The following is a 14,245-nucleotide window of genomic DNA, read 5'->3' as shown; positions in this document are numbered from 1 at the left end:
TTTTTTATTTTTAACCTTTACTTTTAGTATTTTAATATTTAATTAAAATATTTTTAATTTTAATATAATATAATCTCTATATTATATTATTAAAAATAATATACTATTATTACTAATCGATTCGGTTTGATTTTTTTATTTTTTATCAAAATTAAACTGAATTGAAATAATAAAAAATTTTAAAATTAAAAATCAAATCAAAATAAATAAAAAATAAAATAAAAATTTTAAATTAATTCAATTCGATTAATTTTTTTAATTTGAACCGAATAACGAACAAATGTATAAATTAAATTGTTTATAATGCAAAGATATTAAAAAAAAAATCTTAATTTTAACTTTTAGTCAAAACGGATGGAATCAAATCATGAATAAATAAAAAGTATTATTACCAATATGATTTACAATTTAACAAATATTAATAAGCTTACTCCAACAATTTAGTATTTATTTTGTAATACATTATTCTTTGTTTGGCATTTATTTTGTAAGAACAAAATGAATTTTTGAAAAATTATGTAAGATTTTAATTTTTTAAAGTAAAAATAAATAAATAATTTTATTTTTATGCTTTCAAAAAAAATTATTTTATTTTTAATAAAAAATATTTAAAAATCAATTGAATTAAACGTTTGTAAAATTTATTTATTTAAGAAAGTGATATGTGAGAGTTTAAATCATGACAAATTATATTTATAAAAATTGTCGAGACACTAAAAAAATGACGCGGATTGGTTGGAGTAATTATTACGATTAAGAAATTACAATAGTTAAATCCATCAACCTCCAAGAAAATATCAGGGTAGTATTCTGTTTCTTTTTTTTTTTCTTTTTCCTATGACTAATCCGTACGATGACGCGGTCCCACAGCAATGAGCACATGGAGACTGGAGAGCCAACTAGTTGATCGACCCCACTTTCTGTCGTGTTCATTTTGATTTTTCACTTAAGTCTAGCCATATATAAAATAAACAAAACTGAAAAAAAAATCGACTTTGTTATAGTAATTACAAAATTTTATTTAAATTTATTTTTCTTATTAAGTCGTCACAACAAAATTTTATCATAAAACTTTTATATTTAATGATTTTACAACGATGAATAAGTTCACGTAATAATAACAGAGCTCTAAAAATAGCAGTAAGAGAATTCAATGAAATTTAAAAAAATGGTAAAATATATAGAAGGACTGTTAGTTTTTGTGCGGGTTAAACTATGATGTGGCAGACAGGTTAACAGCTACGTAACAAAGGATGTTGGAGGACAATATTAATATAGAAGAGCCAAACATGTCGGCCGAGCTGCTTCCGCAGGGACGGCGGAGACTCTGCATGTGGTATAATACTTATGTATAGGGTTGGTGTTTGTTCTTCACATAGATTTTTCTCGTCGGAAAATTTTAGTGTTGACATTATAGGAGACGGTCAGGGCGCTGCTGATGCTGATTTTAGCATCTGGTTCCTTAAGGCATGCAGTTCCGTTTTGCCCTCTGACAATATTCTTCTAAGCTTCTTCTCCATTCTTTCATTGAACTCTGTCATATTTAACTAATTGTCGCTACAGCTAAATAATAATATAAACCAAATCTGGTGGGTCTGTTTATAGCTTATATAAGTTCATTAATTAGGTAGAAGAATTGAGATACCATACAAACGCAGACTATTGAATTTAATAATACAATTAAATTTCAATTAATAAAGTTTTATTGAATAGATGTAATATACACTTTAGAGTCAGTAATTTTTTTTTAAATTAGTATTAAGTTTAATTAGTCCCATCTAACCTAGGTGTAAACTAATTTTTAGTTTATGTTCAACGTAGCTGATGATTCGCTAGCTATAATTAAAATAAACAGATTTTAATCATTTGCGAAGCAGTGGCCTGCATAGCTATAAAATAAATAAATAATTTAGGTATGTGTTGCAATCATTCTTGTCCATTTCCTTTACCACTTAATTCAATGATCGCTAGCTAGCTCATATGCCATTCCTATCACCACGATTTTCACTCCTCAATAATAATAGGTTTAAAGCTAATCTTCTGCTACATGCTGTTCTCAAAATGAGTTAAAGATCATTTATTTATTACACTGTAATGAAATACAAATTTATATCCAACTGCAATACAGAAGTTATATTACGTTGCTGCGTACTAAATATAGCATTGGTTTTGTTTCTTCTCCTTTTTTTAAGGAAAAAGAAGACATTGCCCATTTTTTGTGTAAGAAAGATGAGAGAGAGAGAGAGAGAGAGAGAGAGAGAGAATCCTAAGAATACACAACAAAAAATACGAGGGAGTGAGCAGTGATGAAGTATGGGTAAGGGTGGGTTTAGCAGAGATGATGGGCAGTGTTTGGTATAGAATAAAATGAGAGAAGTATGAGGTCGAAAATTCATAATAAAGGTGTCATAATTGATGAAGAAGCAAACAAAAAGGACGAAACTGCATGGAAGCTGTGTTATTCCATATTTTTAATTATAATTTAAGCTCTGAATAAGACATGCAAATCTTCTTTGTCCCTTTCCTTATTATTACCTTCTTCTTATCTCTTATGTATGCCCTACACGCCCTCACTTTTTTTGTCTTAAATTCCTTCCTATAATATCCTTTTTATGCACCTCATTAATCACCCTTCCATCATATCCTTTCTATTATTATTTATCCTTTGATATATAAATTTTTTTCAATTTAGACTATAAACTACATTTATAAACTATTTGGTTAGTATACAAAATTTAGGGACTAACCAGTAATTATTAATGAAAAAATTAAAACTTATACTAATAGGAAGTTAATTGTAATTTATTGATGATTAGTTAAGCTTTCTTCAAAAGGCACATTTATCGTCTATCACGAAATTCACAATATGGAGCCCACATCGCAATTTGTACGTAGATGGGTTTTTTTTATTTCATTGAATAAAACCTCCAAAATTTGTTCTCTTTTCTCCTTCGTGGTGGTACGTTTACTTGTACTTTTAAGCTTATGTTTTAAGATAATGGGTGAAGATTTAGAGCTGTGGAAGTGGAAAGACACGTCATCCACACTCCCTCCACGTAAATGCTTACACTGTCTTTCTTTCCCTTCTCATCATATTATCGTTTTCTTGTGATGTGATTCAAGTGTGCTGTGGTTGCTTTATATATGCATTGTGTATTAAAATTTAGGGTGTGATAAAAGTGTAAAATTTAGTTCTTTTTACTAATTTTTTAAATAGTAAATATGTTAATTTTTTACCCTATTTTTTATTAATAAAAAAAGGGAGAATGGAGTTGTTACAGTAAAATTCAATTCATTTTTTTTTTTCTAAAAAAAATAGAGGATGAAAATAAATTGGAGTAAAAAAATATAATGGATTTGCAAATTTAAGGGAAAAAAGATAGTTTTATTCTCTTTTACATTACAATATAAAAATTTTTATAAAAATCAAAACATGTCGTTAATGGGATTAACTTGCTTTAAATTTAATTTCTGTTAATAATACTAAAATATAATTAATTTAATAGCCATAGTAAAATGTTTAGCATATAATTGTTAAAGTCAGTAAATTTTGTAAAATAAATTATTTTTTAGTTTAATTAACTTACCATTTCTGGGTATGTAATTAATGTTTAGTTTTAGTAACTTACAATTGTGATGCATGCATAAAATGCCAGCAAGGAGCCAGAATTTTTCTTAATATTATTTTTAGAATATGATTTCTTTTATAATATAATTTATTTTATAATTACAGTATTAAAATTGATAAATATTAAATATTAATATTTAAAGAAAATATAAAAAATTAAGTATAAACTATTTAATATATTATTTTTTTAAAAATTTCGGACCGAAAGAAAAATAAGGAGAAAAGTAAATATGAGGTATTATTTTTTTATTTGAAAGAATATTTTTAAATTTTAAATAAAACGTTAAAAAAATTTTAATTTTTTTAAGAAATAAAAGATAAAAAAGGGTAAAATTCACGTTTTGGCACAAATATTTAAAATTTTGAATAAATTGGGAAAACTTGTTGAACTAGAAAATGTCTTTTTACGGCTAACCTAATTAATAAGCTAGAAATAACCTAACTAAGAGTTAGAAAGTGAAAATTGTTTTATTTCTATAGAGAAAGTTTTTTGAATAGTGAAATTACATAAAATTATTTCAAGCATATTAAATACAATTTTTTAAAACTAAAAATAACAGAGAATTAAATTCTTTGTATGGAGTGTACCGTGTAAGTAAAGATCTCAGTTGATAAATTTTCGAATATATGTCTAATTTAATTTAAAAACACAATATAAAAGCAATTCGAAGGGCAATTCGGTACATTCGGAGGATTGTCGTTTGAAACATGACAAAATTGTACAAGTTTACACAGTAACGCAAGCCTGTAAAAGGTTCTTTACATATAACGCCCCTGAAAACATTAGGACAGCCCCTCACTCCCAACCTTCCCTTACCCACCAAATATTTCTCCTACTCTCTCCCTCTCCTTTTCTCATGGCTACCGATCATCAGGAAAACTCAAGTGCAGCACATATGCAGGATTTCACAGACGAGGATAGCCAGAACGAAGGAGTACTAGAAGATGAAGACGAAGAAGAAGAAGAAGAGGAGGAGGAGGAAGAGGAAGAAGGAACCACACAGGATTGCAGGAGTAAGCTCTTTATGTGTGGCGGTTATGGTGGTGATTCTCGAAGAAGAGGGTGGTTTTTAGGGAAAATGTTGGACCCTCGAGCCAGATGGGTTCAAGAATGGAATAGAGTTTTTCTTCTTGTGTGTGCCACCGGACTATTTGTGGACCCTCTCTTTTTTTACGCTCTGTCTGTTAGCGATACCTGCATGTGCCTCTTCATCGACGGGTGGTTTGCTATCACGGTAACGGTTCTCCGGTGCATGACTGACGCCTTGCACCTGTGGAACATGTGGTTGCAGCTCAAAATGGACAGAAAACCATCCAGTGGTGGTGGTGGTGAGAATAATGGAACTAGAAGTGGACCACGCTCGATGACAAGCCCTAGTTCAGTGGCCCTGATGTACCTGAAGGCAAAGAGAGGATTTTTCTTTGATCTGTTTGTGATTCTCCCCCTACCCCAGGTGAGATTTTTTCTTTTTGTTCAAACCCCACCAATGAAAATTAGGAATCATGTCAAGTAATTATTGATGATCAGCATCCGTTTCAAATCATCGTCATGTTGAATAAGGTTACATGGTTGTGGAGGTGACACATACTTGCCATTAGTTGTTTTATGCATGCAGGATAACTCTATGGAGTGCAGTGCCTCCATGTGATATATGTCCTTTTTTCACTCTAGGCAAGGGGCAAATTCGGAAACAGAAACAAAACAAGGGTTTCTGGAATAGCATGCTTGCTAGCTCTTTTCTCTTTCTCAATTGGTTTCGGTAGAGTAGAATCAAACTGACTTACATCTTCAAAAGAAAAAAAAAAAGTAATATTCTGCTTTTTTTGCTATATAGCAGTAGAGATTTCCACCTCACACTCTAGAAATATCGCCGAAATTATAAAAATGTAGTGACCATATTAAAATTTTATTTTTTGGATGAAAAATTTTTAATGACTTCCAAATAATTATATTTCTCTCACTTCAAACAATCATGATATTGCTAAATTTTTCATCCTTTCATTTTTTTTTCTCTGTAAAATCATGGATTATGCATGTGAAACCTACCGAGTTGCCATTTGAAAATCATGGGTTAATTTCGCTCTTGCTTTAAAAAAAAAAGCAAGTACCATAAAGGAATTATTATCGATAAAATTTGATTTTTAATTCTACTGTTGATATTATTTTCTATTAAAAAAATCGCATGCTTCGAGGAGGCAAGTGATAGATACAATACAAAGCATAGGATGTGGATGCTGAAAGCATGTGCTAGACAACAAAATCTGGAATCAAATGTTACTTTCAGATGAGAAAATTTTCACACTTAATTCAAATTATATATTTTTAATTATATATTCCTTCACTGTTAATTGTCAAATTACTACAAAAGTTTTAGTTCATATAAAAGTTTTAGTTCTTCTGCACTCAGTTAAATATGCAAACCGGGAACACATCCTATCAATCAACTCAATTCGAAAAAGTTTATGTCGTTGCAATAAATACAGCTGATAGTCATTCTGGAGTTTTCTAGTCACAAGTTTCACTTGATAATAATTATTCTAACAGAGAACGCTCATGCTGTTTGAAAACTAACTTGGCATAATTATATGTATGTGTTTTGCTGAATTTTGTTAGTATATATTAAGTGCTTGATAAAAGGAATCAAATTGAAATGGCAGATTGTGCTATGGGTAGCAATTCCATCATTATTAGAGAAAGGGTCAGTAACTGTAGTGATGACCATATTCTTGATCATATTCCTCTTTCAATATCTTCCGAAGATCTACCACTCGGTTTGCCTTCTTCGACGCATGCAGAATCTCTCAGGCTACATATTTGGAACTGTTTGGTGGGGAATTGCCCTCAACATGATTGCATATTTTGTTGCTTCTCATGTAAGTTCACCTTTTCTTAAGAAATTTTTTTTTTTTCACTTACTTGCGTTTATAATACGCTATTATATTCTATCTTCGTTTTGTCATTTCTTTATGGAATGTTTTTCTGAAGTGAGACCCTGCAAACTGAAGTGGTCGTGGATGAAAATCCAAACATTCTGCTTTTTTCATTTTCCTTTTTCTTAAAAGTAAAGCCATTGAAGTAATTGGAGTCTAAAAAGTCCGTACTTTTAGTTCAATCATTAGGCATCGTGAGGCAGATCGATCCTATTCCTGTGCCTAAGTCTTCATCAGATGACACCTTTCATACATAAGCATGTACATAGGTCCAAACAGTTCCCTTCTTGACCGACCAAAAAGAAAAAATATTAGAAATGAAGAGATAGGGGAATAATCTCCACATTTATATACTAGTTCAATTTAATAGATCATCGTCGTGATCCATGAGCTGGGAAACAGTATATATTTCGATGTCGTTTAGCCAATATAATTATAGTAGTTCACTAATCTTTTGATTAGTTTTCGTGTATATGTTTATTGATTCACTCTTTCTTGTTCTTATTTGATTAGCCAGTGTTATTTGTCTTGATCTGTGGCATAATTTTAATTTTAATGATTGGTTTGCAAATGTTTTTCCATGTTCCTGATGTCTAGCTAGCCGTCTCTGTTAATGTTGCAGGCAGCAGGTGCATGCTGGTACTTGCTAGGGATCCAAAGGGCAGCAAAATGCTTGAAAGAACAATGCAGAGAAACACAGGGATGCGGGCTGAGGTTATTATCTTGTAGAGAAACTATTTACTATGGAACAACAAATAAGGTGAGAGATGGAGCAAGATTAGCATGGGCAGACAACAAGGTGGCAAGGGCTACCTGCTTAGACAGCAGTGATAATTATGACTATGGAGCTTATAAATGGACTGTTCAACTCGTTACCAATGATAGCAGATTGGAGAAAATACTTTTTCCCATCTTTTGGGGTCTAATGACTCTCAGGTATACCCCTTTTCTTTTTCTTCTCTCTTAAGGGAAAAGAGAAATTGTCTGAATAATTTTAACACCTACTATTACATGATTAGCACTTTCGGAAACCTGGAGAGCACAACAGAGTGGTTGGAAGTTGTTTTCAATATCATTGTTCTAACAAGTGGACTCCTTTTGGTCACGATGTTGATCGGAAATATCAAGGTAATAATAATAGTAATTAATCTTTATTGGGTTAATTATGAGGTGATAGTTTTTTTAATTCAAAATTAAATTATTATGGTTTACGAAAAAGGGAAAAAAGTGAAACAAATAATAATGGTTGTATGAGCATGATTTTCTCGTGAATAATTGGCAGAGTCATTTCTTTTTCTATGATAATGAACACTCATGACGGGGCACTAATTTTGTAACAGAGTAAGAGAGGCAACCCTGCAATTTCCTGAGAAATATATGTACGAATATCCTTGGTTGGTAGACAAGGATTCTGCAACTTTAATTATTATAGAAATCCTTCCTCCATAGTAATTTAGTAGTGATTCTACCCTGTTTGTATCTTATAATTTTTCTTAATTTTAGACTGTGGGAATCTCAATCCCACATCCTAAGGCTATCATTTACCCCTTCTATTTTTTATTTTTATTTTTATTTTAAATCCGGTGTTTTGGGTGAAGGTTTTCTTGCATGCAACCACATCAAAGAAGCAAGCAATGCAGTTGAAGATGAGGAACATAGAGTGGTGGATGAGGAAGAGACACTTGCCTCAAGGATTCAGGCACCGTGTCCGTAACTATGAGCGGCAGCGCTGGGCAGCAATGCGCGGCGTCGATGAATGTGAAATGATCAGGAACCTCCCTGAAGGACTTAGGAGGGACATCAAGTACCATCTCTGCCTGGATTTAGTGAGGCAGGTAATTTTTTTCGACCATTAGGGGTTCAATTTTTTAACTGCAGGCCCATCTCATGAAAAAGCCAGATAAATAACCAATAGCATTGGAGACACATATCTACAGAGCCCAATTTTAATGGGTCTGGATATTCTAGCATCTAACCTTTGTTCTCTGTATAAATTGTGGTTGTAAGAATACTACATCCGACTCTGAAATCTCTGCTTATTTAGGTACCACTTTTCCAACATATGGATGATCTTGTCCTAGAGAACATTTGCGACCGTGTGAAGTCTCTCATTTTCACGAAGGGAGAAACAGTAAGTTCCATTGGTGAATAGTCACTCTGTTTATTAATTATAAGGTGTGATTTTGTAAGTGTTAGGCATCTATATCACTGAGTGTTTTGCAGATAACAAGAGAAGGCGACCCTGTCCAAAGAATGCTATTTGTGGTAAGGGGTCATCTTCAAAGTAGCCAAGTGCTTAGAGATGGAGTCAAGAGTTGCTGCATGTTAGGTCCTGGGAATTTCAGTGGAGATGAACTCTTGTCATGGTGCCTAAGAAGACCGTTTATAGAACGTTTACCACCATCCTCATCAACACTGGTAACTCAGGAGACCACAGAGGCATTTGGGCTAGAAGCTGAAGATGTGAAATATGTGACGCAACATTTCAGATACACATTTGTGAATGAAAGAGTGAAGAGAAGTGCAAGATACTATTCACCAGGATGGAGAACTTGGGCAGCTGTGGCCATTCAGTTGGCTTGGAGAAGGTATAAGCACCGCTTGACGCTTACTTCATTGTCATTTATCAGGCCAAGAAGACCTTTGTCTCGGTGCTCTTCCTTAGGGGAGGATAGGCTCAGGCTTTATACAGCTTTGTTAACTTCACCAAAGCCAAATCAGGATGATTTCGACTTCTGAAAGCGAACAAGAGCCACTCCATGTATGGATTTTGAAAATCACTACTTTCTTTGTAGAAAAAACAGTTCTCTGGTAGGCAATATGTTCTTTCTTTTACTCATTTAAGCAGATGATTTGATTGATTAGAAGTATTCAGATAAAACTTAGTATGGAGATGCTTGAACTAAATCTAAGCCAATAGCCTGGAAGACCGATTGAAATTAATTAAGCAGTACAAAGGCTCCATTCGGCAGTCACTGTAACCAAGGCTTCTCAGGACACGCAGAACCCCTGAAAAGCAAAATGTAGAGGCTGCCAATCTGAAATAAATAAAACATCCACAGTAATGGGTCACAAATGACCCAAAATCTGTTCCTATAATGCACTGCCATCCGGGTCCATACGTCGAATCAAATTGGTGCAGCAAATACAACACACACACACACACACACACACACAAAAACAACATTTTACATTAAAATTGCATTCTTATAACTAATCGCAGACTAAGTGCGTGGTTAATATTTTACCTTCTTAATGAAACGAGCAATCTCAGTAGCCTCTGTGACGTCAAAGAAATCGAGGGCTCTGGCCGCAAGGTCAAGAGCATCCTGTTGCATTGTCTGAAGCATATCAGTCTCACCTACGACTGCCTTGCCTTCTAGCATGGCTAATAAACTTTAAATTTTCTGAAAGAAAATTTTGAGACAGAACCGGCTACTGGAGTTGACAGCCAAGCAAATGCACGAAATGAAGCAAATTGGGATATAGCTTTTGATACTGGGCTAACTACGTACTGTGGATATGAAGTGGAGCAGGTGGGTACTTGGAATTTATAACGAGTTAGGGATTTGAGGAGGTGGTGCCAGGGGCAGTGGGTCAGCCACCACCACTTCTAGAGTTATCTCCGTTTGTGGTCATTAGTTAAAATGGCGTGGAATTATGGTATTGAAGTATTTGATACTGATACTGATGCATCGGAGGCCTAGTGGACCTTCTTCTGATAGCAAATGTTTAAAATTTTGCCACTATTATTAGCATGTGCGGCATGGGGCTGCTCGGGGCTTGGGAGGTACTAGAGGAGTTCGATACTAACCAATTCGTGCCAACTTTTTTGACACGTGGTTCGATTTTCCTGGTTTATCAAAAGAATATATGTATGAAAAAAGATATTAGTTTGAGTGATATAATTGTCTTTGAAAAAAGCTAAATAAAAAGAAATCTATTCTAATTGTTTTTGTATGTAGATTGCTCTTTGAGCATGCCATGATCATCTTCTCTGACTGTATTTCTGGCGAGGATGGATGGCAGTAGATTGACAGTTTCAGGCAATGAGGTAATGGAGCTGAACAGGGCTACACTTGGGATGTGAGATTTCACTATAAACTTGGGCTGGGCTATGAATTGTTGGGTTTGGATTGGACTTTCTTCAGCTTCATTTGTAAATGAATTTTTGCATGAAAAAAAAAAAAACAACACCCCTCTTCAATATTAACATATGATTTGTAACTAAAAAATTATTATTTTTATATATTTAAGTAATTAACATTATAATTAACAAAAATATATAGAATGTTAAAATTTATATTTTAGTATATAATTTATTTTTTAATAGATGAATTTCATTATATAAGATTAAATTTAAATAAAAAAAAAATTAGAAGGAAAAAATTTTGCAGGGCACCCTGGTCGTTCCTCTGCCAGAATTAACAAAAAATACTCGTGTTGTTTTTATGAGTGTGTATATAAATATCTATATAATTATATAAACTTGTTTTTATTTAAAATTCTAATTTAGAATTAAAATTAAAAATTAGAAATATTTATCGCAACATAAATTATCAGCATATAACGCAGCCAAAAGTCGGTGGGAAGCCAACCGTAGTAGTGAATATTTTTTTGGAGAAATATTTATTTAGATTTAAATTATTATATATTAAGAATTTTTTAAAACATAAATAAATGAATTTTATAATAAAAAATAAATAAAATTTATTTTATTGTCTTTTAAATTAATTTATACTATGGTACGCCAGATACGCCTAATTTTCCGATTTATTTACCTATAAGATATTAAGATTCCTTGTGAAAGAAGAACTCTCTGCTCCATTTCCATGAATGATTGGATCTCCTGCCAGGCTCCGGCTAAAAGAATATGCCAACTGTCACTCACTGTCACTGACACCGACACCCAACCCACATCCTCACAGACAACAACGTGTCACCGACATATCCGTGTTGGCGACGCAACTCTCCCCTACCAAACCAAACCACCTGTCTATGTGACGTGTCTTCTTCTTCCTTCGTTCTTGACTAGAAAACAAAAATCTAGAAATACAATCTAAACATAGAAATATAACGCAAACAACGGAAATATTCAAAACCCAACAAATCTCCTCCTCCTTCTTTCCTTTATTTTCTCTCCACCGTCGACTCTCTCTTCCATTCATTTCCCACATTACGTAATTAAACTCTGTATTTCTTTCTCCATTTTTATTGATTTAAAACTCTCCCATTTCCCTTTCCCTCCCTGGTTTATCTTTTTTCTTGTGAAGGGGCGAGACGAGGTTCTGCTATAGCAGAATGGCGCCGCGTCTCTTAAACTGCTTTGGCAAGGGTAACCATTCCTCCGCCTCCGCCTCCGGGAACCAAGTGCATGAGAAGGGGAAAAGCAACGTGACGGTGGATGCTTCTGCGGAGGAGCAGCGGCGTGCTGGTGCTATTATGGTGGAGCTATTCTCTTCACAGGGGTGTGCGACGTCACCGGAAGCTGAATTGTTGGTGTCAAGGCTAGCGAGAGGAGACTTCGCCCTGGAAACGCCAGTGATAGTGTTGGCTTTTCATGTAGATTATTGGGACTATATGGGATGGAAAGACCCTTATGGTTCTAGCCAATGGACTGTTAGGCAAAAGGCTTACGTTGAGGCACTGAAGCTTGACACTATCTTCACACCACAAGTTGTTATTCAGGGTAGGACTCAGTGTGTGGCCAATGAGGAGGAGGCTCTTTTGTCTTCCATCATGAGTGCACCCAAATTTCCTTCCCCAACGTTTCAGGTTAGCTTTGCCCTTTTCGAAGGGCTAAAATATATTGGCATTTTCATTAAATTGAAAGGGGAAAAAAAATTGCTGACAATTGAAGTTTGTTTTAACAGGCAACCTTCCAGTGTCCTACATCAGATTCCTTGCAAGTCAATTTATCAGGAGCCTTAAGGTCTAAAGTTGACAGTAATGGTGCAAATATAATGGTGGCTCTCTACGAGAGTGGATTGGTGACAGACTGCCCCACGGGGGAGAACAAAGGGCGTATGTTGTCTAACGACTACGTCGTTCGAAAGCTCGAAAAGCTATGCACTGTCAAGGACATCTCTGCCAAGAAGACAGTTTCAGGAACTGTTAATTTTTCCCTTTGGGATGGCTTCAATTGCAGCAAATGTGGTATTGCTGTTTTTGTGCAAGACAACTCCCATCAAATTTTTGGTTCTCAGAACTTTCAGTTGCCAGATAACATATGAGAATTTCATATTCATTCATTTATTCATACTAGAATTTTTATGTACTCTGGCTACTACGTTAGATCCCAATGTACAGGATGAGTTGGATTACCAATATCCTCTTCCTTTCCTTTTTTTTTTTTTTTTTTTAATGTGTTTTTGCAGTTGGATTTATGTGTAGGAGATGGAGAGAGACATTTAACACTTTCATGAGATGAATTTCATTCACAGTCGTGGATTTTCATTTTTCTTGACATGTGTGTCTTTGTTATGATTTGGGGTAGAGGAGATTGATCCCAATTGACTACATCTTCTTTTTTTTTTTAATGATTTAATCACTTTTTTATGTAGTTAAGATCATCTGTTGAGTATATTTCCACGATGAGCAATGATTATACTGAATGATAATAGAAGCTTGGAAATTATGTTTAAGGTTTTCAAATGGAACTCAAGTAGAGTACTGTTCATCTTCTAACTTTTTATTTTTCTTCGTTCTCGTCACAATCTTTTGCTGAGCCAAAAGAACTTGGGAGTAGTTTAACTTGCATTTCTAATGACCCAATTTCAGTCTTGTTAATTCGGAAGATGAGGTGATTAGTATGAGAATGAGATTACATGATATGTAAGGCAATCCCCATTTCCTAAGGAGAAACTAGAGCAAGATTCATTGGTGAGCGCCAGTATGAGTTTAACAGAGGGTAAAGTTGGCAAAACTGAAAAAATTCCGTTGCCGGGAATCGAACCCGGGTCTTTCGGGTGAGAGCCGAATATCCTAACCGACTAGACTACAACGGATTGGTGTTCTTACGACTATAAAATATTATTTATAGATATTTTATAAAGTAGCATATAAGCAAAAAAATTAACTAAGAAAATATTTTGTATAAAAAATGACATTATAATGTTACGCAGAATGAATAAAAAAAATAAAATTATTATAATAATATTTTTCTATAATTGCTTTACTTTTCATGTAGTGCATTTAATACAGATATGATATTATATAAAAATGAATTTTACAACTATCCGAATATTATATTAAAATTTACATAAATTTAGTTAAAATTAAAATATGAATATTTAATTATTTTATTATAATAATTTTATCATTTCTAACATATTAAATTAATATTACGTGCAATCAAATACTAATATGATATGTGTTTTGAATTTAAAAATTTTTTTAATATCTATTTTATAGACAGGTCTATTGAAATTTCATCTGTATGTATGTTTAGAGCTATATAGAGTTAATAATTTTATTAAAACTATCATAATTTTTAACACCTATGCAATTTTATCCCAAAAGTCAGTGTGCTTGTATTTTAACTTTGAAGAAAAAAAAAAAAAAAAAAAACTCTTTTAGCCGATTCTTTATAGGAACCGATTAATTATATTGCGAAAATGAAAGATGGTGGAGGATAACACCTATGCATGAGGTTGGGTTTAGGGATTGACAAACTTACTCTTACCT

At 33.3% G+C, this 14,245-nt stretch overlaps 3 protein-coding genes and 1 non-coding gene across 4 annotated transcripts; 2 read left to right on the top strand and 2 right to left on the bottom strand.

The window, feature by feature from the left end:
• The first annotated feature begins 4,399 nt into the window (after positions 1-4,399).
• LOC110601546 (cyclic nucleotide-gated ion channel 4) lies at positions 4,400-9,403 on the top strand. The gene is made up of 7 exons (XM_021738717.2): positions 4,400-5,082; positions 6,287-6,502; positions 7,182-7,495; positions 7,579-7,687; positions 8,158-8,394; positions 8,604-8,690; positions 8,783-9,403. The coding sequence occupies exons 1-7, from the start codon at positions 4,486-4,488 to the stop codon at positions 9,296-9,298; spliced, it is 2,076 nt and encodes a 691-aa protein (XP_021594409.1). The 5' UTR covers positions 4,400-4,485; the 3' UTR covers positions 9,299-9,403.
• Positions 9,404-9,462: 59 nt separating this feature from the next.
• On the bottom strand, positions 9,463-10,509 carry LOC110601547 (dynein light chain 2, cytoplasmic). Its single transcript, XM_021738718.2, is given in 3 exon segments — positions 9,463-9,599; positions 9,602-9,694; positions 9,807-10,509. Coding segments are annotated over 3 exon segments (300 nt in total). The 5' UTR covers positions 9,946-10,509; the 3' UTR covers positions 9,463-9,531.
• Positions 10,510-11,624: 1,115 nt separating this feature from the next.
• On the top strand, positions 11,625-13,025 carry LOC110601103. The gene is made up of 2 exons (XM_021738116.2): positions 11,625-12,334; positions 12,433-13,025. The coding sequence occupies exons 1-2, from the start codon at positions 11,861-11,863 to the stop codon at positions 12,790-12,792; spliced, it is 834 nt and encodes a 277-aa protein (XP_021593808.1). The 5' UTR covers positions 11,625-11,860; the 3' UTR covers positions 12,793-13,025.
• A 468-nt stretch (positions 13,026-13,493) lies between these two features.
• Positions 13,494-13,566, bottom strand: TRNAE-CUC. Its single transcript has one exon. It is a non-coding gene; the product is annotated as a tRNA-Glu (tRNA).
• Between the last annotated feature and the right edge of the window lie 679 nt (positions 13,567-14,245).

This window comes from Manihot esculenta, chromosome 15 (assembly GCF_001659605.2).
Source record: "Manihot esculenta cultivar AM560-2 chromosome 15, M.esculenta_v8, whole genome shotgun sequence".
Lineage (NCBI taxonomy): Eukaryota > Viridiplantae > Streptophyta > Magnoliopsida > Malpighiales > Euphorbiaceae > Manihot > Manihot esculenta.
Note: the sequence above shows the minus strand (reverse complement) of the source record. Positions and strands in the feature narration are given on the sequence as shown.

What these genes read in the sequence shown, in the direction of transcription:
- LOC110601103 (XM_021738116.2), top strand. Translation starts at nt 11,861, where the DNA reads ATGGCGCCGCGTCTCTTAAACTGCTTTGGCAAGGGTAACCATTCCTCC. An exon ending in TTCCTTCCCCAACGTTTCAG is followed by an intron (nt 12,335 to 12,432) that starts GTTAGCTTTGCC and finishes TTGTTTTAACAG; the next exon opens with GCAACCTTCCAGTGTCCTAC.
- LOC110601546 (XM_021738717.2), top strand. Translation starts at nt 4,486, where the DNA reads ATGGCTACCGATCATCAGGAAAACTCAAGTGCAGCACATATGCAGGAT. An exon ending in CATATTTTGTTGCTTCTCAT is followed by an intron (nt 6,503 to 7,181) that starts GTAAGTTCACCT and finishes TTAATGTTGCAG; the next exon opens with GCAGCAGGTGCATGCTGGTA. An exon ending in TTTTCACGAAGGGAGAAACA is followed by an intron (nt 8,691 to 8,782) that starts GTAAGTTCCATT and finishes AGTGTTTTGCAG; the next exon opens with ATAACAAGAGAAGGCGACCC.